Source organism: Dendrobates tinctorius, unplaced genomic scaffold (genome assembly GCF_039654945.1).
Source record: "Dendrobates tinctorius isolate UK_male_01 unplaced genomic scaffold, ASM3965494v1 ptg000089l, whole genome shotgun sequence".
Taxonomy (NCBI): domain Eukaryota; kingdom Metazoa; phylum Chordata; class Amphibia; order Anura; family Dendrobatidae; genus Dendrobates; species Dendrobates tinctorius.
Window position 1 is genome coordinate 16542814 of NW_027361757.1, and position 25720 is coordinate 16568533.

Here is a 25720-nt window from a genome sequence, read left to right on the forward strand (position 1 = left end):
GTCGGAGCGGGTTCCACCTTGGTGGTTGATATATGCTACCGCTACCTGGTTGTCCGAGAGTATCCTCACGTGATGGCCCTGTAGGTACATAATGAGTTTTTTGACTGCCTGCTCTATCGCCAGTAGCTCTCTTTGGTTGGATGAGATCTCCGTATCCGAATCCCACTGTCCCTGTACCACTATGTCCCCCATATGGGCCCCCCAAACGAAGGGACTAGCGTCTGTGGTTATAACACGGGTTATCTGCGTTATCCAGGGCACCCCTGAGGCTAGGTTCTTATCATCGAGCCACCATCTAAGCGATGTGACAGTCGAGGGGCTTAGCAACAGTTGACCTTGTAAGGAGTGTCTTAAGGCCCTGCTATTAAATAGGACATCCTTCTGAAGGGCTCTAGTATGGAATTGTGCCCACCTAACTGCTGGGATGCATGAGGTTAGAGATCCCAACAGGGACATGGCCTGTCTGAGGGTCATAGAAGGATTATCAACCGCCCGAAGAACCTGCTGCTGTATCTTTTGCATTTTATCCAATGGCAACAGACACTGCTGAGTTTCTGAATTTAATAGTAAGCCTAGAAACTTTTGTATTTTTGAGGGCTGGAGTCGGGATTTCTCGTAGTTTAATATCCATCCGAGGTTTCCTAACCTGGACTTAGCTCTTTCTATCTGAGATGTACAATGGCCCACTGATTTTCCCACAATTAAAAAATCATCCAAATATGGAACAATCAGGATGTCCACTTCCCGTAAATGCGCCATCACTTCGGCCACTATTTTTGTAAATACCCGGGGCGCTGCTGAGAGACCAAAGGGAAAGGCTCTATATTGATAATGACGGACTGTGCCGTCTATTGAAACCGCCACCCTCAGGAACTGCTGGAAGTCTGCATGGATAGGTACATGATAGTACGCATCTTTCAAATCTATGACTGCCATAAAACACCCTTTAAACAATATTTTTATTGTCGTATTGATGGATTCCATCTTAAAAGTACGGTTTACCAAAAACTTATTAAGGAAACGTAAGTTAATGATCGTTCTAAATGTCTTATCAGGTTTTTGGATCAGGAATAAGGGAGAGTAGAACCCTCTTCCTCTCTCAGCTTCTGGAACCTCTATCAGGACGTTTTTCTGGCATAGGCTCAAGACCTCCGCTTCTAAAGCTGTTTGTTCGAGGGGTGAAGATCTTAACGGAGTAGATTTAAAGGTATCCCGCGGGACCTGGGTAAACTCCAATCTAAGCCCGGTGGATATTACATTGCGCACCCAGTCACTATTTGTAATTTGTGACCATGCCGGAAGAAAGGGTGATAGTCTACCTCCCACGGGAATTGCTAGTCATTGATCTTGTCTCTTTTGATCTCTAGACGAGCGTCCAAACATGTAGCCCGTACCTCTTCTCCTTCTATCTTCCCATCTGGGACGGTCTCTAGTAGGCGAAGAATTGCGCCTTCTCCCCACACGGAATCTCCTTCTACCAAATGGGCGTCGGTAGGATGTAGGCCAGAGATTTGGAAATTTTTTCTTGTCGTCCCCAGCCTTCTCAAGCAGTTCGTCCAGGACTGCGCCGAACAAATATTCCCCCTCACACGGAATAGTACAAAGCTTCGCCCTGGTTTGAATGTCTCCCTGCCAGCACTTTAGCCACAGGGCTCTACGAGCCGCATTAGAGAGACCTGCTGCTCTGGCTGCCATTCTTACTGCATCCGCCGAGGCATCTGCAAGGAAGGCTGCTCCCTCTTGGATTGTTGGTAGGGCCCCAAGAATTGTTTGTCTTGACGTACCCTGTTTTAATTGTGACTCCAACTGGTCCAACCAGACCATCATGGACCTGGCTGTGCATGTTGACGCCACTGCTGGTCTTAAGGAACCGGCTGCCATCTCCCAAGTATTCTTAAGGAAGGTGTCTGCCTTCCTGTCTAGGGGATCTTTAAGGGATCCCATATCCTCAAAGGGCAGCGAGGATCTTTTCGATGCCTTTGCAATGGCCGCATCTAATTTGGGGGCCTTGTCCCAAGTATTTACTGCCGGATCATCGAAGGGATATCTGCGTTTGAGGGCTGGTGGTAGCGACCCTCTTTTATCCGGTCTTTTCCACTCTCTGTGGATTAGATCTTGGATTTTCTGATTTAACGGGAAGACTCTATGCTTCCTCTGCTCCAGCCCCCTGAACATGACATCCTGCATGGATAATTGGGGCTTAGGCTCCTCTACTTCCATTGTCCCTCTGACTGCTTTGACCAGCTTGTCTACCCGGTCAAGAGGCAGACAAAACCGCCCAGAGTCCTCTTCTCCTGAGGAGGACGAGGGAGATGAAGCCTGGGAGTCTCTACTTCTCCTCCATTCTGTTGAGGAATCGGACTCCACCGGGACCCCGCCCTTTATAGTTTCCCGCTGGGACAGTGACTTTAGGGTTTCATTCATTTCCGCCCTAACAATGTCTCTCAAACTCGCTGCTACTGCGGGCGACTCTTCCGCCACTGTCTGCTGAATACAGGGGGGGCACAATCTTTTAGGGCATGAGTCCGGTAATGGGCATGCACAGAGTGCGCATTCCCTGTGTTTAGCCTTACTTGAAGCCTTCTTCCCCTAGAATAAAGCACAGAAGGGGGGGCCTCGTCACTGAGTGAACTTTCACGAAGATCACTTACCAGTGCCACAATCAAGTACCGGAGGATGAGGGGGGTTCTTCTCAGACGATGCTCCTGTCTGCTTAGAGGAGCTTTTATGGCTGGACTGATCACTTCGTCCCGCACGTTCGCTGCCACGTGACTTTCTTTTTCTGCTTGACCTGCCGAAGGTCATCCAGGGGCGGCAGGGATGTTTGTCGCTGCTGCCGCCGCTGCTGCTGCTGCTCGCTCTCCATTACTGCTCGCAATAATGTGGCCAAGGCAAGGCACCCTGCCAGGGTCCTGCCTTTATACCCCTCCTCCGGACAGCAGTATGCGTGCCGCGCCCCTCCCCCCCTAACCGGGCCCCCTTCCCCAGCTGGCGCCGCACCCGGTCGGAGAGCCGACGCTCATCGGCGTTTGCGATGGGCGCCGCCATCTTGTTTTTCTCGCGCATGCGCAGTGGCGCCGCCGACCCGGAAGCACCTCTTCCGGCCGCCCCCTGACGTCACCGCGACCCCGCCTGACCGGAAGTCACGCGGGACGCCCGGGAGCTTCGGAATACTGCGCTCCCCGGTCGCAGCCTCCCCCGCAGCGCGCCGGCCACCGCACTAGCGCCGCCGGATCCGGGGGCCCCCGGGGGGGAATATACTCACCGGCGGCGGCCTTTATTCTGGAGTCGGACATCCTCCGGACGCCGCTCCCTGCTGACTACGCCACCGCAGTGCTACCCATCCTGGGCCACCGTGGCGTCTTCCAGGGATCCGCACCAGGCCGAGGTAGGAGACCCCCCCCGCTACCTGTATCGGCCGGCCGGCCTGGGATCCTGGTCTTCTGTAGGATCCCGTCCCTTCAGGAACAGGAAACCAACTGATGCGTGGGAGAGGTGCCGCCCTTTTTGTATCTGTAGGTTTCCTGTTCCTAAAGGGCGGATCCCCTCTCTCGTGGTGCTGTCATGGGAGTCCGAATAAATTGCAAATAAAGAGTGCAATCCACAGTTTTTTGTTTGGCTTTTTTTTTTTTTTTTTTTACACTATGTTCACTAAATGCTAAAAGTGACCTGCCATTATGATTCTCCAGGTCATTACAAGTTCATAGACACCAAACATGTCTAGGCTTTTTTTTATTTGAGTGGTGAAAAAAAATTCCAAAGTTTGTACAAAAAAAAATTGCCATTTTCCGTAATAGTTTCCATTCTTCGGGATCTGGGGCTGGGTGAGGGCTTATTTTTTAAGGTGTTGATCTGATGTTTTTATTGATACCATTTTGGTGTAGAGACATTGTTTTGATCGCCCATTACTGCATTTTATTGCAACATTTTTTTCTCGCTACGCCGTTTACCAATTGGATTCTTTTTATATAGAGGCCGCTATCTGCAGACCGGATATAACTTCAAGAGAAATGTGCTGTCTTCCAGGTGCAAAAATTAAAGATGTGTCTGACAGGATATCAGGACTCTTCAGACCTACAGATGACTACCCATTCCTGCTACTACATGTGGGGACAAATGACACCGCAAGAAACGACCTGTAAACCATCTGCAGAGGCTTTTGAAGACTTAGGCAAGAAAGTGAAAGAACTGGGAGCGCAGGTGGTCTTCTCTTCCATCCTCCCAGTGGATGGCCATGGAACAAGGAGGTGGAATAAGATTCTGCAGGTGAACAACTGGCTACGTCGATGGTGCCGTCAGCAACGATTTGGATTTCTGGATCACGGAGTGAACTACTTATACGATGGACTACTTGCTAGAGATGGGGTGCACCTTACGAAGACTGGAAAGCAGGTATTTGGAAGTCGCCTTGCTACACTTGTAAGGAGAGCTTTAAACTAGAACAACATGGGAAGGGAAGCAAAAGACCAGAAAAAGCCATACACCTGACAAATGCTACTGAGAACTCTGCTATTAGAAGTGGAAAGGAAGAACAAAGACGAAAGAATCTAATTAAAAAAAATATTGGAGAAAGAGAAACCAATCACAAACTAAAATGTTTCTATACTAATGCACAAAGCATGGGCAACAAACAAGGAGAATTGGAACTACTAACACAGGAAAAGAAATATGATGTCATTGGAATCACTGAAACTTGGTGGGACAATACACATGATTGGAATACAAGACTAGAAGGATACAACTTATTTGCAAGAAACAGACTTGATAAACGAGGAGGGGGTGTCGCATTGTATGTTAGAAATGCGTATATCTGCACAGAGATTGAAGCTTCAGAGACTGGGAGTTCTGTGGAAACTGTTTGGGTAAGAATACAAGGACAGAACAATGGAAAGGACACCATTGTAGGCATTTACTACAGGCCGCCTGTGCAAGCTGAAGATATGGATGAACTCTTTATGCATCAAATGGCCAAGTTCTCCAAAAAATATGACATAGTTGTCATGGGAGATTTCAACTATCCAGACATTTGTTGGGAATCTCTCTCAGGCAAAACTAACAGGTCAAGGAAATTCTTATCCTCTCTTGCTGACAACTTTATCTTCCAAAAGGTAAAGGAGAAAACAAGGGGAACTGCTACCTTGGATCTAATCCTTATAAACAGGGAGGAAATGGTTGAGGAGGTAAAAGTGGCTGGGACCCTAGGAGGTAGCGACCATGCTATTTTAGAATTTTGGATAACTAGAGGCGGAAGACCTGTGAAGACTCAGACGTCAAGGTTAGATTTCAGAAAGGCAGATTTTAAGGGATTCAGAAAGAGAATTGGAGGGATCCAATGGCTGGATATCCTTAAAGACAAAAATGTCCAGGAAGGATGGGAAATCTTGAAAAATGAAATTCTCAAAGCACAGTTGTTAACAATTCCGAAAAAAGGAAAGAATAGGAAGCATTTAAGGAAACCAGGATGGATGAACACAGAACTTAAGCACATGCTAAAAAGGAAGCAAAAAATGTTTATAAAATGGAAAGAAGGAGGCATATCTAAAGAAGAATATAATGCTGTCTGCAGAACCTGCAAGGCACAAATCAGATTATCTAAAGCTGAAAATGAATTGAGGCTTGCAAGAGATGTCAAAAGCAATAATAAAGGATTTTGGGGATATGTCAAAAGTAAAAGAAAAGTCAAAGATGCTATAGGATTTTTACAGGATGAAAATGATGAAATGGTAAGACAGGATGTTGAGAAGGCTGAACTTTTAAATTCCTATTTTGCATCTGTTTTCTCTCAGAAAGGAAATGTAACATCAACTGTTATTCACTGTCCTATTAAGGGAATAGAAGAATCCAGGATATCTATAAACAGAAAGATAGTGAGGAAACACTTAGCTAACCTAAATGTATTCAAGTCTCCAGGTCCAGATGAATTACACCCCAGAGTACTGAAGGAGATAGCAGAAGAAATTTTTGAACCCCTCTCCATAATCTTTGAAAATTCTTGGAGAACAGGAGAAGTGCCAGAAGACTGGAGAAGAGCAAATGTTGTTCCTATCTTCAAAAAGGGGAAGAAGGTGGACCCAGGCAACTATAGGCCGGTGAGTCAGACTTCTATACCAGGAAAGATCTTTGAACAAATTATTAAACAACATGTATGTCAATACCTGGATAAGAATGAAGTGATTAAACAGAGTCAGCATGGGTTTGTAACTAATAAGTCATGTCAGACTAATTTAATTTCCTTCTATGATGGTATTACTGATTGGATGGATCAAGGAAATGCTGTAGATATAGTATATCTTGCCTTCAGCAAAGCATTTGACAAAGTCTCTCATACAATCCTTATTGAAAAAATGACTAAGTATGGAATGGACAAGGCAACTGTTAGGTGGATTCATAACTGGCTTAGTGATCGGACCCAAAGAGTGGTCGTAAATGGCTGCACATCCAGTTGGAAGAATGTCTCAAGTGGGGTACCACAGGGCTCTGTCCTGGGCCCTGTATTGTTCAACATCTTTATCAACGATTTAGATGAAGGAATTGAGGGTAAACTGATTAAATTTGCTGATGACACAAAGCTAGGAGGGATAGCTAATACTAGAGAAGAGAGAGAGAGGATTCAAAAAGATTTAAATAAACTGGAGAAGTGGGCAGCAACTAACAGAATGGTTTTTAACAGGGAGAAATGCAAAGTACTACATCTGGGCAATAAAAATGAAAAAAGCATATATAGAATGGGAGGAATAGGGCTAAGTGACAGCACATGTGAAAAAGACTTGGGTATACTAATAGATCACAGACTGAATATGAGTCAACAGTGTGATGCAGCAGCAAAAAAGGCAAATGCAATTCTAGGATGTATTAACAGAAGCATACAGTCTAGATCACGTGAAGTCATTATTTCCCTCTACTCCTCTTTGGTCAGACCTCATCTGGAATATTGTGTCCAATTTTGGGCACATTTTAAAAAAGACATCAACAAACTGGAGCAAGTTCAGAAAAGAGCGACCAGAATGGTGACCGGTCTGCAAACCCTGTCTTATGAGGAAAGGTTGCAGGATTTGGGAATGTTTAGTTTGCAAAAGAGAATCATAGAATCATAGAATCATAGAATCATAGAATCGTAGAGTTGGAAGGGACCTCCTGGGCCATCTGGTCCAACCCCCTGCTCAAAGCAGGATTCGCTAAATCATCCCAGTCAGATGTCTGTCCAGCCTCTGTTTGAAGACTTCCATTGAAGGAGAACTCACCACTTCTCGTGGCAGCCTGTTCCACTCATTGATCACTCTAACTGTCAAAAAGTTTTTTCTAATATCTAATCTGTGTCTCCTCCCATTCAGTTTCATCCCATTGCTTCTAGTCTTTCCTTGTGCAAATGAGAATAAAGTTGATCCTTCTACAATGTGACAGCCCTTTAGATATTTGTAGACAGCTATTAAGTCTCCTCTCAGTCTTCTCTTTTGCAAACTAAACATTCCCAAATCCTGCAACCTTTCCTCATAAGACAGGGTTTGCAGACCGGTCACCATTCTGGTCGCTCTTTTCTGAACTTGCTCCAGTTTGTTGATGTCTTTTTTAAAATGTGGTGCCCAAAACTGGACACAATATTCCAGATGAGGTCTGACCAAAGAGGAGTAGAGGGAAATAATGACTTCACGTGATCTAGACTGTATGCTTCTGTTAATACATCCTAGAATTGCATTTGCCTTTTTTGCTGCTGCATCACACTGTTGACTCATATTCAGTCTGTGATCTATTAGTATACCCAAGTCTTTTTCACATGTGCTGTCACTTAGCCCTATTCCTCCCATTCTATATATGCTTTTTCCATTTTTATTGCCCAGATGTAGTACTTTGCATTTCTCCCTGTTAAAAACCATTCTGTTTGTTGCTGCCCACTTCTCCAGTTTATTTAAATCTTTTTGAATCCTCTCTCTCTCTTCTCTAGTATTAGCTATCCCTCCTAGCTTTGTGTCATCAGCAAATTTAATCAGTTTACCCTCAATGCCTTCATCTAAATCGTTGATAAAGATGTTGAACAATACAGGGCCCAGGACAGAGCCCTGTGGTACCCCACTTGAGACATTCTTCCAACTGGATGTGCAGCCATTTACGACCACTCTTTGGGTCCGATCACTAAGCCAGTTATGAATCCACCTAACAGTTGCCTTGTCCATTCCATACTTAATCATTTTTTCAATAAGGATTGTATGAGAGACTTTGTCAAATGCTTTGCTGAAGTCAAGATATACTATATCTACAGCATTTCCTTGATCCACCCAATCAGTGATACCGTCATAGAAGGAAATTAAGTTAGTCTGACATGACTTATTAGTTACAAACCCATGCTGACTCTGTTTAATCACTTCATTCTTATCCAGGTATTGACATACATGTTGTTTAATAATTTGTTCAAAGATCTTTCCTGGTATAGAAGTCAGACTCACCGGCCTATAGTTACCTGGGTCCACCTTCTTCCCCTTTTTGAAGATAGGAACAACATTTGCTCTTCTCCAGTCTTCTGGCACTTCTCCTGTTCTCCAAGAATTTTCAAAGATTATAGAGAGGGGTTCAAAAATTTCTTCTGCTATCTCCTTCAGTACTCTGGGGTGTAATTCATCTGGACCTGGAGACTTGAATTCATTTAGGCTAGCTAAGTGTTTCCTCACTATCTTTCTGTTTATAGATATCCTGGATTCTTCTATTCCCTTAATAGGACAGTGAATAACAGTTGATGTTACATTTCCTTTCTGAGAGAAAACAGATGCAAAATAGGAATTTAAAAGTTCAGCCTTCTCAACATCCTGTCTTACCATTTCATCATTTTCATCCTGTAAAAATCCTATAGCATCTTTGACTTTTCTTTTACTTTTGACATATCCCCAAAATCCTTTATTATTGCTTTTGACATCTCTTGCAAGCCTCAATTCATTTTCAGCTTTAGCTAATCTGATTTGTGCCCTGCAGGTTCTGCAGACAGCATTATATTCTTCTTTAGATATGCCTCCCTCTTTCCATTTTATAAACATTTTTTTCTTCCTTTTTAGCATGTGCTTAAGTTCTGTGTTCATCCATCCTGGTTTCCTTAACTGCTTCCTATTCTTCCCTCTTTTCGGAATTGTTAACAACTGTGCTTTGAGAATTTCATTTTTCAAGATTTCCCATCCTTCCTGGACATTTTTGTCTTTAAGGATATCCAGCCATTGGATCCCTCCAATTCTCTTTCTGAATCCCTTAAAATCTGCCTTTCTGAAATCTAACCTTGACGTCTGAGTCTTCACAGGTCTTCCGCCTCTAGTTATCCAAAATTCTAAAATAGCATGGTCGCTACCTCCTAGGGTCCCAGCCACTTTTACCTCCTCAACCATTTCCTCCCTGTTTATAAGGATTAGATCCAAGGTAGCAGTTCCCCTTGTTTTCTCCCTTACCTTTTGGAAGATAAAGTTGTCAGCAAGAGAGGATAAGAATTTCCTTGACCTGTTCTTCTGTGTCTCTCAGAAGACTGAGAGGAGACTTAATAGCTGTCTACAAATATCTAAAGGGCTGTCACATTGTAGAAGGATCAACTTTATTCTCATTTGCACAAGGAAAGACTAGAAGCAATGGGATGAAGCTGAATGGGAGGAGACACAGATTAGATATTAGAAAAAACTTTTTGACAGAGTGATCAATGAGTGGAACAGGCTGCCACGAGAAGTGGTGAGTTCTCCTTCAATGGAAGTCTTCAAACAGAGGCTGGACAGACATCTAACTGGGATGATTTAGCGAATCCTGCTTTGAGCAGGGGGTTGGACCAGATGGCCCAGGAGGTCCTTTCCAACTCTACGATTCTATGATTCTATGATATATTGATAGATAGATGGGGCGATTCTGAACGCGGCGATGCCAAATATGTGCATATTTTGTTTTTTTTATTGTTTTATTTTGCATGGGGCGAAAAGGGGTGATTTGAGCTTTTATATTTTTTAAAAAAAAACTTCTTTTTTTTCACTTTTCATTTGCTTCAATAGTCTCCATGGGAGAATTGAAGCTGAAGTTGTCCGATCGCCTCTGCTACATACAGCAGGGCTGCAGCCCTGCTTCTCTTTGCGCCGACCAACAGGCGGCACCTACAGCGACCCAGCAATGATAACCACAGGGGTCTTCTCCTGACCCCGGGTTGTCATGCCAACCCGTCAGCGACCCATGGTCATGTAACAGGTGCTGATGGGAGGGGTTAACGACGCACTTCTTGCGAGTGCATGCTAAATATTGCTGTCAGTTTGACAGCGGCATTTAACATGTTAACAGCTGTGAGTGAATTGCAATTTCACCCACGGGTGTTCCGGGCACATATCAGCTGATCAGATCAGCTGTCATGTCCCGGAAAGGTGCGGGCTCACTGCCGAGCCCGCACCAAACAGGGGGAGGTGTCCAGTGACGTTAAGAGGTTAAGCCATCAAAGGACCCAACCTAACCACACGTCACATCAGTAAGGGGTTAAAATCCACTATAGAGAAAAAAAAATTACACTACATCAAGAGATTGCGGACTTTATATAAAAAAAAAAAAAATTAAAAAAAAAATTCAAACCAAAATGCAAAAAAAAAAAAAATATGCAAATTATATTTCAACCTAATCTTAAATGTAACAAGCTGCAGCATTTTTATTTTAAAAACCGGGTTTATAATTTTTTACAAAAGAAAATGAAATTTTGCTGCAAAATTATAAAAAGATTATGGAAAACTCCTAGTAACTTACCATTGTTCCAAATGGGATTGCTCTAGAAGCATGGTAATAGATGGCAATGAAGTTGATGAAGAATGCAGTCCCACAAACCATGGCAGGGATCAGGAACGCTCCAATGAACATTTGCTTTATCCACCTCCGTCCTGACAAAGAATGAACAATCGGTCTTATTGTTACAGATAAGAAAGCGGCGATTCATTCATTCAGGAAGTCAGAAAGTTACAAGTGATGGTAATGATGGAATCGGAGACGGCCGCTTAATTGTAGAAAGTTAACAAACGCTGCACCATGACTGGAGGCAGAAGATGCATTTCTTTCACTTTTCTTACCTAAACAGTGAACGCATCTCTGTATCATTTCTTACTGCTGTGTAGAACTCAAAGAAGTCTAACATAACGCATCCTAAGGTAGCTGAAGTTAGATTTGCAGTCATCAGTTTAATGTCCTATAATGTCAGTTCTAGATCATTTTACATCACAGACTTCACTGTCAAACGTGGATAACCCCTCTATACGGTTAACAGCTTGTTACCACCCCGATTGTCAATGAGACAGTTTTATTCTTACCATCCAATTATTGTTTAAAGTGTCTACTGAAAAAGCCAAAATTAAGAAAAACAGTAACAAAACTACAGTACCATGTTAGTGAATGGAGTTTTACAAATACATTCACTTAAAGCCCCAGATATGTGTTTTGGATTCTAGAGACACTGCACACTCAGCATGGTACGCTGGATGGGGAAAGGTTTCATTGCAAAAGATTAATCCCAGGTTCATGTCTAAAGGAAGAGAGAGAAACTAGCATAACACTATTGGGAGTCAAAATACTCAACATTCGGTGGTTTTCATAGCTTTTTTAGATTGAATGTAGACGTAAAGTGGGTTTTCCCACAATCAAAAGTTGATATTAATCAATAGATCTTGGATTAACCCCTTAACCACCAAGGGTGGTTTGCACGTTCATGACCAGGCCAATTGTTACAATTCTGACCACTGTCCCTTTATGACAGGGATAGGGAACCTCAAGCTCCAGGGCCATTTACGGCCCTCGATGACCTTTTATCAGGCCCCCGGGCAGATTCTCGGGGACCTGTATTTTGATTGCCACAAACTCATTAATTTCTTCTTGTTCTGTTAGCACACACACGCAGTGTTCACTAATGAACACTGAAGGGCATGCAATGAAAGATTACCTCCTGACATCAGTGCCAGAGTCAGGATGTAATTCGTGGACGGAGTTTGTACGGCCCCTGAAGGATGGTATAAATATCCAAATGACCCTTGGCAGAAAAATGATTCCCCACCCTTGCTTTATGAGGTAAAAACTCAAACGCTTCCATGGATCCCTGTGATTCTGACATTGTTTTCTTGTGACATATTGTACTTCATGGTAAAATTTCTTTCAAATAACTTGCATTTGTGAAAAAAACGGAAATTTGGCGAAAGTTTCGCAAATTTCGCAATTTTCCAACTTTGAATTTTTATGCCCTTAAATCACAGAGATATGGCACACAAAATACTTAATAAGTAACATTTCCCACATGTTTACTTACATCAGCACAATTTTGGAACCAACATTTTTTTTTTTGTAAGGAAGTTATAAAAGGGTTAAATTTGACCAGCGATTTCTAATTTTTGCAACACCATTTTATTTTTACGGACCACATCACATTTGAAGCCACTTTGAGGGGTCTATATGATAGAAAATACCCAAAAGTGACACCATTCTAAAAACTTGACCCTTCAAGGTGCTCAAAACCACATTCAAGTTTATTAACCCTTCAGGTGCTTCACAGGAATTTTTTGAATGTTTAAAAAAAAAAAATTAACATTTAACTTTTTTTCACAAAAAAATTACTTCAGGTCCAATTTTTTTATTTTACCAAGGATAACAGGAGAAATTGTACTGCAAAAGTTATTGTACAATTTCTCCTGAGTACGCTGCTACCTGATATGTGGGGGGGAACCACTGTTTCGGCGCATGGCAGAGCTCAGAAGAGAAGGAGCGCCGTTTGACTTTTTCAATGCAAAATTGGCTGGAATTCAGATCGGACACCATGTCATGTTTGGAAAGCCCTTGATGTACCTAAACAGTGGAAACCCCCCACAAGTAACCCAATTTTGGAAACTAGACCCCCCCCAAGGAACTTAAATAGATATGTGGTGAGAACTTTGAACCCCCAAGGGCTTCACAGAAGTTTATAATGCCCGGGCGTGAAAATAAAAAAAATCATTTTTTCCACAAACATGATCTTTTAGCCCCCAATTTTTTTATTTTCCCAATGGTAACAGGAGAAATTGGACCCCAAAAGTTGTTGTCCAATTTGTCCTGAGTACACTGATACCCCATATGTGGGAGAAAACTACTGTATGGGCACACGTCGGGGCTTGGAAGGGAAGTAGTGACGTTTTGGAATGCAGACTTTGATGGAATGGTTTGCGGGTGTCATGTTGCCTTTGGAGAGCCCCTGATGTACCTAAACAGTAGGAACCCCCCACAAGTGACCCCATTTTGGAAACTAGACCACCAAAGGAACTTATCTAAATGTGTGGTGAGCACTTTGAACCACCCAGTGCTTCACAGAAGTTTATAACGCCTGGGCGTGAAAATAAAAAAAAATCATTTTTTCCACAAACATGATCTTTTAGTCCCCAATTGATTTACCCAAGGGTAACAGGAGAAATTGGACCCCAAAAGTTGTTTTGCAATTTGTCCCGAGTAGGCTGATACCCCATATGTGGGGGTAAAACACTGTTTGGGCGCATGGCAGAGCTTGGAAGGGAAGGACCACCATTTGACTTTTTCAACACAGAATTGGCTGGAATTGAGATCAGACACCATGTTGCGTTTGGAGAGCCCCTGATGTGCCCAAACAGTGGAAACCCCCAATTCTAACTCCAACCCTAACCCCAACACACCCCTAACCCTAATCTCAGCCCTAACCCTAGCCCTAATCCTAATGGGAAAATGGAAGTAAATACATTTTTTTAATTTTATTATTTTTCCCTAACTAAGGGGGTGCTAAAGGGGGTTTGATTTACTATTTATGGCGGTTTTTATGTTTGGCAGCTGTCACACGCGAAAAGACGCTTTTTATTGTAAAAATAGTTCTTGCATCACGACATATTGAGTGCTATAATTTTTCCGTATTTTGACCCGCCGAGTCATGTGAGGTCTTATTTTTTGCGGGACGAGTTGACGTTTTATTGGTACCATTTTCGGGCATGTGACATTTTTTGATCGCTTTTTATTCCGATTTTTTGGACGCAGAATGAACAAAAACCAGCATTTCAAGAATTTCTTTTGGGGGGGTGAGTTTACACCGTTCCGCGTGTGGTAAAACTGATAAAGCAGTTTTATTATTCGGGTCAGTACGATTACAGCGATACCTCATTTATGTCTTTTTTTTATGTTTTGGCGCTCTTATGCAATGAAAACAATTTTATATAAAAAATAATTATTTTTGTATCGCTTTATTCTGCGAGCTATAACGTATTTTTTCGCTGATGACACTGTATGGCGGCTCGTTTTTTACGGGACAAGATGAAGTTTTCAGCGGTACCATGGTTATTCATATCCGTCTTTTTGATCGCACGTTATTGCACTTTTTGTTCGGCGGTATGATGATAAAGCTTCATTTTTTGCTCCGTTTTTTATTTTTATTTTTTAAGGGGTTCAATAAAGGGGTTAACTAGTGGGACAGTGTTATAGGGCGAGTCGTTACGTACGCGGCGATACCAAATGTGTACTTTTATTGTTTTGTTTTTTTTATTTCAAAAAAATGAATTTATTAGGGAATATTTTTTTTTTTTAATTTAGCGATTTTTTATAAATTATTTTTACACTTTTTTTTTTTTTTTTTAACCTTTATTACAATGTCCCAGGGGGGACATAACTGTCATGTGAGAGATCGCTAATCTGTCACATCACAGATCGCTGTGACTGATCAGCGATATGTCACAGGCAGTGCAGAAGGCTTCCTCGTGCCTGCGCTTTGCAGGCACTGAGGAAGCCAGCTCCCTGCAGGTCCCCGCCGCCATTTTGGATCCAGGGACCAGCAGGGAAGGAGGCCCCCGCAGCAGCGCTGCACATTGTGTTGCTGCGGGGGTCTCAGGGAAGCACGGAGGGAGCCCCTCCGTGCAGATGCTTCCCTAAACCCCTGGGACACTGCGATCGTGTTTGATCGCAGTGTGCCAGGGGTCGTGTCGGGGGCGGTCCATGACCGCCCCTGACACATAGTGCCGGGTGTCACCACGTGAGCGCCGCTGATCGCTATGACGTACTATCCAGTCCCTGGGAATTAAGTCCCAGGGCACATGGACGGGATAGTACGTCATATGGCAGAAAGGGGTTAATAATAATCTCCACAATTGGATGTGTTTAATTAAAATGTTCCTGTGCTGAGATAATCTTATAAATATGCCCTGCCGTGTACTGTGTAATGGTTGCGATTGACCGTACAGGGACATGGTCTGATTATATCACAGCTGCTGGGCGGGTGTCCCTGTAAGTCCATAAAGTTCAACCTATAACCTAACATGTTGATCTAGAGGAAGGCAAAACCTCATGGGGAATATGCTTAATCGCATCATATTAGACTAAAAATTCCTTCTCGTCTCCACATACAGCAATCGAACTAGTTCTGTGGATCAACGTCCCATCACAGAATTAGTGCCCATAACCAGTGATATTTTTAAGAATGGCATCTAGGCCCTCCATGCACTTGTGTATTTCGTTCATTTTTTTTTTTTTTTATCCGGATCAACAGTGTTAAAAGCCCATACCAGGAGTAAAGAAAGCTGAAATTTAAGCATGTAGTCCACATGGTTTAACAATGGTATCAAACACTTTTGGAGAAATAAATAGATATTTGTTTATATGGTACATGGGGATGTAAAAAAATATCCGTGGAAGAATTGCTGGAAGACCTCAATTATATTTTCAGGGGAGCAAAAGTTCTCATAGGCACTTACAGTGCAATCCACACAGACTAAAACATTCGGCATTTCTCATTTCCACAATTACAATTCTACATGAAACAAGTTGGTAATTACGTCAGCAAATGTGTATTATTCAAAACCGACCTACAACATTACCTCCTTGCCGGGCATAGAGACTGCCTCCAAAGTACCCATTGACTGGCGATGTTGCAGCATACACAAATATAGCTGTACTCAACATTGAACCCCTCCTACATAGGATAGATGATATACACGTTAAATATATGAAAAATATATACAAAAAAACCCATACATACATTTAAAAAATAAGGCACATAAGGCCTTCTCTGGAAAATCCAACAATACAAATCTAAGTGTCAAACCCTAAGACCACAAACAAATGATTTTGACATGTCTGACAATATAATTTGCCAGGTTTTAATATATAATATATTAAATATATAATGGCCAGGTTTTGCTTTTATTTAATTTCTGTTGCCCTCCTGAGCAGAACTTATTTTTTTCCTTTTTTAAATCTGCCATAATGTCCCAGAGGATATGGGGCTTTTTTAATTTAGTGCTAATTTTTATGGTCTTTACCAATGGGGTGTGTATTAATGCGGCTCTGCATTATAAGGCTAGGCTCACATCGCATTAGTGCCATCTGTTTAACGGATGCACTAACACTGACGCTCAAAATCTTTTTTGTATGATCACGCTAACGCACAGTAGCATTGTGTTGGCATGCGTTAGTAATGGAGGTCTATGCACAGCGAACGCGTCTGTTCGCTGTGCGTTAGATCTAACTTACCCAAAAACGCGGTAGACCGCGTTCGAGTGTGCGTCACAAAGTAACGCACCATCGCTAATGCATGCCGATTTTGGCATGCGTTATGATAATGGACGGAAATGGGCGCGTTAACGGATCTGTTACATTGTGTTAGTTCCGCTTAGTAACGGATCCGTTAAACGGATGGCACCTAACGCGATGTGAACCCAAACTAACTCCGTGGGCAATGCTCCCTTGGTAAAAACTATCAAATGAGAACTTAAATAAAAAAGCACCATATCTCCGGAACTGTATAGTGGATTTAAACCACCCAAAATACTCAGGGAAGCAGCAGAAGTGAAACATGAGCAAAAATGCAACATTTTGACCTGGTGGCTGGTCATCTACAAAAATGACAACTTTCCATTAGGGACGCCCCCACCTGGTGGCCTGTTCAGCTCTGGGCTTTGAGTATATCGTACTCAGTTTGCTGTAATCCAGCATACAGGTTTAGATTTCTCCTGCGCTATGGTGTCATTTACATGCTGCCACAGTAGAGCATTACAAGAGCGGACAACCCAGAAACCCTGTACCAAATATCCCTGCTGGGAGGCCAGTGTGGCTATACTGCACTCAATACTCCCCTGAAAAAGCTAATAGATAAGTAGAGAGTCTGGGGTCTGATCTGCAGTCTTCATTACAGCCGGGTGACAGGCACCTGTCTAATTATCTGCAGTAACTGGGATACGTTCTTGTATTAAGAGCTTGTGTTAGACAGGAAGCTCCGGCGCCGACACGAGACAGAGATTTATCCTTGTGGACTCCCAGTTAAATAATAGTCAGAGAAGTAGCAAGAACAAGAGCAGATAAGAGACATGGACACATGTATCGCCTTAATGGAATACACAGGAAGCTAGCTACGGATGGAGTAGCCCAAAAAAGAACAGGAAATATGATCAACGTTTGATCACTAGATTGGAGGATCCCATTTCTGTATAATTAGGCTTTATTCACACCATATTTTTTGATCAGTATTTTTATGACAAAATCACGAGGGATTCCAAAACAGAAACACAGAATGGGTGCCAATTTTTCAAAGATAGTTTTCCTTTAAAAGTTCCACTGCTGGTTTCGGTATCAAAACACTAACGTGTGAATAAGCCCTTGGTGAGAGTTTAAATGGAGCGGAGGTCAAGCCTGCGCCCTGCCTCGCCAATGACCGGAAACATCTGATTACTGCTCTACCCTCTGCTGATCTTGAAGATTGTGAGCCCTCGCGGGCAGGGTCCTCTCTCCTCCTGTACCCGTCGTGATTTGTATTGTTTAAGATTACTGTAATTGTTTTTATTTATACCCCTCCTCACATGTAAAGCGTCATGGAATAAATGGCGCTATAATAATAATTAGCCCCTCAGACATCAGCACTGTTCATACTTGACTCTGCCAAATTCAGACAAGTCCTGACTTTAGTGCATGGTAAATCTCTTGTCATTCTGTGGGGACCCAGCAATCAACCATTTACCTGGTCGATAAATAATACATGTCCTTTGTGGGATGAGTGTGCTAGACACCCGGACTATGGGTAACTGAAAGGTTCACCATGTAGGTACGCAACATCTGCACGTTTATACTCACTCTGTATACAAGTCCTCAATCATGGCTACAATTATTACAATAAGAGACACCGAGAAAATCTGACACCCTGATCCAATGAGCGATGAAAAGATCAGAGGGTGGCTTGAAGGCCTGAAAACATCTCCATGGACCTGCTTCCAGCCATATTCATCTCCTAGATCCCTATCCTGCATAACAAAACAAAAAAAAAAAAAAGAAGATTGCTTTTAATCTCTAGCGTAAAACAGCATCAAAAGGACATTTCTACATGCACCTGTGGAAAATATATTGGCCTCCTGCTAGGCTATAAGGCAGACTTCACCAGCATGGGCATAAGTTCAATACTCCACCCGCGATTATTAAAGCCAGTACCTGCTGATAACAAACCACCATCCCCAGCCGACTATTGGGTGGGTTTAGCTGAGGGGACCCCGTTCCATACACCTGCTCCCTACATGTGTCGTACACGCAAGGCAGATGTCGTGAAGGGATTAAAAGAAACATGTCATGTGAAAAAAATTAAATTAACCTGCAGATTGTAATCTGCACGTTAATAGTATTCTGACACGGTGTGGTGCCAACACAGAGCCCTGCTACTGGGAAAAGATTAACTTTATACCTCCTGGCAGCATTCGGTTCCAATCGTTGAGGCGCCAGCAGGGGTTCACTCAGTGAATGGATAGCGATGGCTGCAACTGTGCCACTGGCACTGACTTCTGACCACAATAATGGGCTGCTGTCAGTCAGTGCCGGGGGGCACGGTTACAGCCGCTGCTCTCCATACACACAGTGGTACCTGAACCCGCACCGGCACTGCCCCGTGAGTGAAATGATATTGGGGACCATAAAGCCAATTTCCTCCCGGCAGCGGAGCTCTAAGTGCGGGCGCCAGGAATTTACAAAACATTAACCTGCATATATGTCACATGGCCGGTTCCCTTTAATATTTTATCACAAAAATGTTCAGTAACACGGTGGGTCACAAAGATCCGCACTTTAGAGCCAGTCCACATTGACTCATATGTCCTCCGCACACATTTGGATTTATTATCTAACATGACAGAGTCTACAACTAACTCACCAAATAGCCGGAAGTTTTTGTTTAAACAGACAATTGTTAAAATCACTCCCATGTATATTTGTTTTATTAAATGTGTTTTTATGCGCATGTAATGTGCATGTATTAATATGCTCCACTGCCCTCTCTGGTGTCCAGCGCTATTCTTTTCCTCTTCAGTGACGTCACTGCTCTGCAGACTGTACGAGTTACGCTGCGCTCTGCATGAACTGGAAGTGGATTTACAATGTAAGCCTATGGAGCATCGGAACAAGGCTCCATAGGCTTTCATTGTGAAAGATTTCCGGCTCACATATGGAGAAAGCTGGATAGTCACAATTGTGGTGACGTCACTCAGAAGCAGAAAAGAACGGAGCTGGACACCAGAGAGAGCAGCTGTAGACAAGTATACATACTCCATTATATGTATAAACACATTTCATATAGATGGGGTGGATGCCTTTAACATGGCAGAGTATATGAAAACTCATACCATGTCATCCATTTCTTCTTCTTTGCTGTATCGGGCGTAATCTTTCCTCAAGGTTCTCATAAGAATCATGGACACCAATCCAACCAAGAAAATAACCATCATGAAAGAATTGAAGATTGAAAACCAGTGTATCTAGGAGATAAAAAAAAAGGAGCGTTAAACATCGGGAATATGCACTTCAAATCTTAATCAATTGTAAAAAAAAAAAAAAAAAAAAAGGTTTCACCTACATTTAATGATTAATGCCAGAGTGCCAATACCTCAAACTCTATACTGAAGATGAAAGGAACATTTGTCATATCTAATGTTTAGATTGAAACTATCAGGTCATATGTTCACAGGTTTTGCTGCAGATTATGTGTGATTTGTCTACAGTACTTTTGTTACTATCATTCACCAAAAAAGCAGCAACAATGCAGGGTTGCGTTTTTTGCACTTAGTGCTTTCTATGGTGAAAAAATGCTGCTAACTGACTAAAAAGTGAGATGTTGCAGTTTTCAAAAAAGCGTTGGTTTCCCAATTCAGTCAGGAAAAATAAAACTGTGTGCCTGAGATTTCTGAAATCTCAGATTTTGCTGGTACTGTAAAACATTTTTCAATTTGCATTAAAAAAAAAAAAGCTGCTGAGACGCAACGTGTGAACATATCTTAAATTTGAACAGGTAAAGGTGTCCATATTTCACAGTAGAAAAGTTTATAAATTACTTTAGTATATCTGCAAGAAACCCAGACAACGTGCGTCGGTAAGATAGTAAGATACATACTCTGTGCTGGAAAAACGAGGGATCAAGATACTTGTCAAATCGATCTTCAAACCGCACATCAGACTTTTTCCACTTAACCTACAATACAAGAGACATGGAATATCAGAGAATTTCCATACACAGGATTATACTGCGCTTAATACTGACACATCAAATTAAAGGGGGTGTCCACTACCAAGACAACGGTTTCTTAAACTAAATGTTCGACCCTGATAAAATATATACTCACCTCCCGTGCCCACTCCATTCCAGCGGTGTCTGCATTCGCTCTCCTGTGGCTGTGATGCGGTGTTGTGACAAGTGACGCCTGCGTCCATTCAGCGTTGCCATCACCGTTTCCACCTTTGGACAAACTGAACATGAAAAGGAAGTCCGGGATGAGCTGCTGTAATGGCTTCCTCTTCATGTTCATTTCGTCCGAAAGCAGGGACAGAGACACCAGCGCTAATTGGGCACCAGGCATCACAGCTCCGGGACCGCGACTGCCAAAACCGTTGGAATGGAGCCGACACAGGAGGAGAGTATTGGCATTATTTTATAAGGGCTGAATATTTAGTGTACATAAGGGGTTGTCCTAGTATTAGAAAATGTACAAAATGTGGCTATCCTACAGCCTAGAACTATCTTAGAAAAAATAAAACATCCTTTAAAAAAGGAACATGTGTCTAGCAGTACAAGAATAAAAAAAAAACAAAAAAAAAACCTCAAACAACTTGGAAATAGTTGAAACAAATGGCAAATTATACACTTAAAAGGAAGGTGCGGCGATTCTTATACTAATTTTTTTATTATATTTAATACAAAATTTAATTCACTATTTTAACTTTCTTTTCTTATAATTCTTTTTATTCAACCACTGGGAGCTGCCACTTAAACACCTCAGATATATCAGCCTCTGTACTCTGTCCGACCGCATCCCCTGCATTGTGGCTTACTCCCGCTGTGACCTGGGCATGCCCTCTGGGCTGTCAAAGTCACAGCTGTTGGAGATTGGTGTCAGTTCTGTGAAGCTTGCAGCGTATGCTACAGGCCCGCACTTTCCACCTGTCACCGCTCAGTGCGAGCCGAGCAGTGCCAAGAGATCTCCGGCTGGAAGTGCTGACAGGAGATGCAGGGTGCGGAGGTCCTGGATGAAGAGAATATCGGTGGCGGGAGCGGTGAGTGCAACCTGACACCAGTAGTAAAATACAGGCTGCGGTCTCTCCACAGCGTTCAGAGCACAATGACTCAGCTCCGCTGTCACTGTAAACTAACAGCAGAGCCATGTATGTAATGTCCATCATGGTGCAGTATGTGGGATCATTGTGCTGTGTGATACACTATGTGGGACCAGTGTACTACATGGAAGGCAATGTGGGGCCATTATACTGTATGATGCACTATGTGGCGCACACACACACGGAAGGGCACTATGCGGGGCCATTATACTATGTGGGGAATCTAGGGGGCTCAAGAGGACTAAAACCACCATGGTTACTTACCGGTAGTCGGTTTTTCCGGAACCCATGACAGCACCACATGAGAGAGAAGGATCCGCCCCGCCAGGACAGGAACCTACTGAAATATAAGGGGCGGCACCTCTCCCCCGCTTCAGTTGGATTACAGAGCATTGAGAGGACTTCCCGGTTAGTTACATGTTTATCCAACACCACATCACACAAATACACCCGACTATTGTGCACACCCATACGGTGAAAAAAGGGGGGGGAATATACGGGTGCTGTCATGGGTTCCGGAAAAACCGGCTACCGGTAAGTAACCATGGTGGTTTTCCCTTCACCCATGACAGCACCACATGAGAGATTTTTGGAGACTTCGAAACACCTTAGGGAGGGACCACGGCTTGCAGCACCCTTCTACCAAAGGTCAAGTCAGCCGAGGAGGATAGATTTAATCTATAGTGCTTAAAAAAGGTTGAGGCCCAGGTAGCGACCTTACAAATTTGCTCAATTGATACCTCTGCCTTTTCAGCCCAGGAGGTCGCCACGGCTCTGGTGGAATGAGCCTTGATGCCATCAGGAATCGGAACACCACTAGCTGAGTAGGCTACACTAATGGCCTCCCTAATCCATCTGGCAATAGTCCCTTTCGATACTCCATAACCTTTCCTGGCACCCTGGAAGGCTACAAATAGGGACTGGGACCTCCTCCACTGGCTGGTTACTGATATATACTCTAAGAGGGCTCTTTTCACATCTAGATTATGGAATTTCTCATCTCCTGGGTTTTTCGGATTTTCACAGAAGGAGGGGAGGACGATTTCCTGGCTACGGTGAAAATCCGACACCACTTTCGGTAAATAAGCAGGGTCTGTTTTTAGGACAATTCTGTCCTGGTATACCTGGGTATACGGTGGACTAACTGATAGGGCCTGCAGGTCACTTACCCTACGTGCCGATGTAAGGGCCACTAGAATAATGGTTTTTAGGGTAAGATATTTCACTGATAGTTGTTGTACTGGTTCAAATGGTTCCTTTGTGAGAGCTTCTAACACAAGGTTTAAATCCCAGGGAGCCATTTTTTGCGATGGGACTGGTCTAGACCTGTGGCAGGATTTAATAAACCTAGCTATCCATCTGTTTGCCGCTATGTTACAATTATATAGAGCGCCTAGCGCTGAAACTTGTACTTTGAGTGTATTTACCGCTAGGCCTAGCTGTAGACCTGCCTGTAAGAACTCTAAGATAGTCTTGATCGGGGGTTCTTGGTCTAATGGTTTCCCCAGAAACTTATTCCATATTCTACCGTATATATTAGTTGTTACTGGCTTCCTACTTTTCATCAGTGTAGCCACCAACCCAGGGGAGAATCCTCTATTACTTAAAAGTGACCTTTCAAATTCCACGCCGTCAGATGGAACCCCTTGACTTGCGTGTGGAATACCGGACCCTGAGCTAGCAGGTCTGGAATCTCTGGCAGTACCCACGGATCTGAGAGGGACATTATCTGTAGTAGTGAGAACCATGGCCTTTTTGGCCAGAACGGGGCTATTAAGATCACTCTGGCCTGATCTTCCCTTATCTTTTTCACTACTACTGGGATTAGAGCTACCGGAGGAAAGGCATAACTTAGCTTGAAATCCCACGGAATTTGCAAAGCGTTCACTGCCCATGGCTCTTCCTTTGGGTTCAGTGAACAGAATCTTTTTACCTGCCTGTTGCTTCTGTTGGCAAAGAGGTCTATTATTGGCTCTCCCCAAAGATGTACTATCTTTTGGAACACTACCCGATTCAGGGTCCATTCCCCCTGTTTTAGTGTGTTGCGGCTTAGGAAATCGGCTTGTGTGTTTTCTACCCCTCTGATGTGTAGGGCTGATAGGGAGTGTAGGTGTCTCTCTGCCCTGTGAAAGATCTCGTTGGTTTCGAGCATTAGGGAGCGTGACCTTGTCCCTCCCTGGTGGTTGATGTAGGCTACTGTTGTGCTGTTGTCCGACATAATCCGGACATTGCGGCCTTCTAGAGTGGGCATGAATATCCTTAGGGCTCTGTTTACTGCCCGTAGCTCTCTTAGGTTGGAGGATGCGTTTTGCTCTAGGTGTCCCCAGGGTCCCTGGGCTACCTGTCCCCTTAGGTGCGCTCCCCACCCCGAGGAGCTTGCGTCTGTCATTATCACGTCGGACACTGGCTTCTGCCACGATGTCCCTGTTAGTAGGTTTGCTCTGTCTAGCCACCATCTGAGAGAGCCTTTGGTTTTTACGGAAAGTTCCAGCCTTCCTTCTAAACAGCCTTTTAGCGACTTCTGTGCTGATAGGACCTCTGCTTGTAGTTGACGGGTATGAAATTGTGCCCATCTGACTGCTGGGATACAGGCCGTCAGAGTGCTCAACAAGGACATTGCCCCTCTCAGGGTCGTGTGAGGTTGATCTATTGTTGCCAAGATCATATCCCTTACCTTTTGCACCTTGGCGTCTGGTAAGAGACAAATTTGTTGATTTGAGTCCAAGATGAAACCTAAGAACATTTGCCTTTGTAAGGGTTGTAGCCTTGACTTCTTGACATTCACCATCCAGCCGAGATTCCGTAGGGTATCTACCACCCTTTCTGCTTGCTCTGTGCAGTGACGTTCTGAGTTGCCCACAATTAGAAAATCGTCTAGGTAGGGTATTATAATTGTGTTGTGGATGCGGAGGAATGCTGTCATCTCTGCAACTACTTTTGTAAACACCCTCGGTGCTATGGATATGCCGAATGGAAGGGCTCTGAACTGAAAATGTTTGAGGTTGCCCCGAATGTAGAGCGCTACCCTTAAGTATTTTTGGTATTCTGAATGGATCGGGATGTGGTAGTAAGCATCCTTTAGATCGACTACCGCCATGAAGCAGTTGTGGTGTAACAGCCTTATAGCTGAAGTCACTGACTCCATTTTGAAGGTTTGGTTCTGTATCGGTTGAGGCCTCTCAGGTTTATAATCGTCCTGAACGAATGATCCGGTTTTTTTATTAGAAAGAGGGGCGAGTAGAAACCCCTTCTTTCCTGTCCTCTTGGGACCTCGATCAGGACATGTTTGTCCAGCAGGCTTAGGATCTCTGCCTCTAAGGCCAACTGTTCTTCTACCCCTCTCCTGACGGGGGTCACCACAAATGATGCTCTTGGCTGTTGAAAAAAGGGGAATTTTAAACCTTCCTTTATGATGTTTAAAATCCAAGTATTAGAAGATATATTTTCCCAGGCCTGACCAAACAGCATCAGTCTCCCCCCTACGGGGGATGCCGGCGTCATTGAGGGGACTTTTTTGCGGATGAAGCGGCTCCCCCGAACATGAATCCAGACTCTTTCTTCCTCTTGTCTTCCCATCTTTTCCGATCTCACGGAGGCCGGCCTCTATTGAATTTCCCCCTCCGAAAGGGCAGTCTTCTTTGATCTCCCTGAAACCTGGGGAAGCCCTTCTTCTTATCACCCGCTTTTTCTAGGATTTCGTCCAGATTTTTTCCAAAGAGAAATTGTCCATCACATGGAAGGGAGCATAATTTGGCTTTTGATTGTAGATCTCCCGGACACCCTTTAAGCCATAACGCACGCCTTGCAGCATTTGATAGTCCCGCTGCTCTCGCCGTCAACCTCATGGAATCGGCCGAGGTGTCGGCTAAAAAGGCGGCTGCTCCGTGTAGCAGATACATGTCTCCTAAAATTTTCTCCCTAGACATCTTGGAAGCAATTTTTTCTTCTAGCTGCTGTAGCCAGATCATTAAAGACCGGGCTGTACAGGTACCGGCTATCGCAGGTTTTAGTCCCCCCGCTGTTGCTTCCCAAGCATGCCTTAGGTAAGAGTCTGCTTTCTTATCTAGTGGATCTCTTAGTACTCCTGAGTCCTCTAGGGGCAGGGCCGACCTTTTGGATGACCTGAATACTGCCGCATCGATTTTTG

The 25720-nt window shown here is 43.6% G+C and overlaps 1 protein-coding gene across 2 annotated transcripts in view; it reads right to left on the minus strand.

Annotated features, from left to right (window-relative positions):
* Nucleotides 1-25720, minus strand: part of TM9SF3 (transmembrane 9 superfamily member 3) — a 92445-nt gene that overhangs the window by 29640 nt on the left and 37085 nt on the right. The window contains exons 5-9 of one of the 2 annotated variants that reach the window (XM_073585856.1): nucleotides 20357-20434; nucleotides 19593-19724; nucleotides 18064-18230; nucleotides 15804-15910; nucleotides 10732-10862 (exon numbers count right to left, since the gene is read on the minus strand). In XM_073585856.1, coding sequence (XP_073441957.1) covers nucleotides 10732-10862; nucleotides 15804-15910; nucleotides 18064-18230; nucleotides 19593-19724; nucleotides 20357-20434 — 615 coding nt within the window. The remainder of the gene's footprint in view (nucleotides 1-10731; nucleotides 10863-15803; nucleotides 15911-18063; nucleotides 18231-19592; nucleotides 19725-20356; nucleotides 20435-25720) is intronic. The other variant, XM_073585857.1, reaches the window with a different exon arrangement.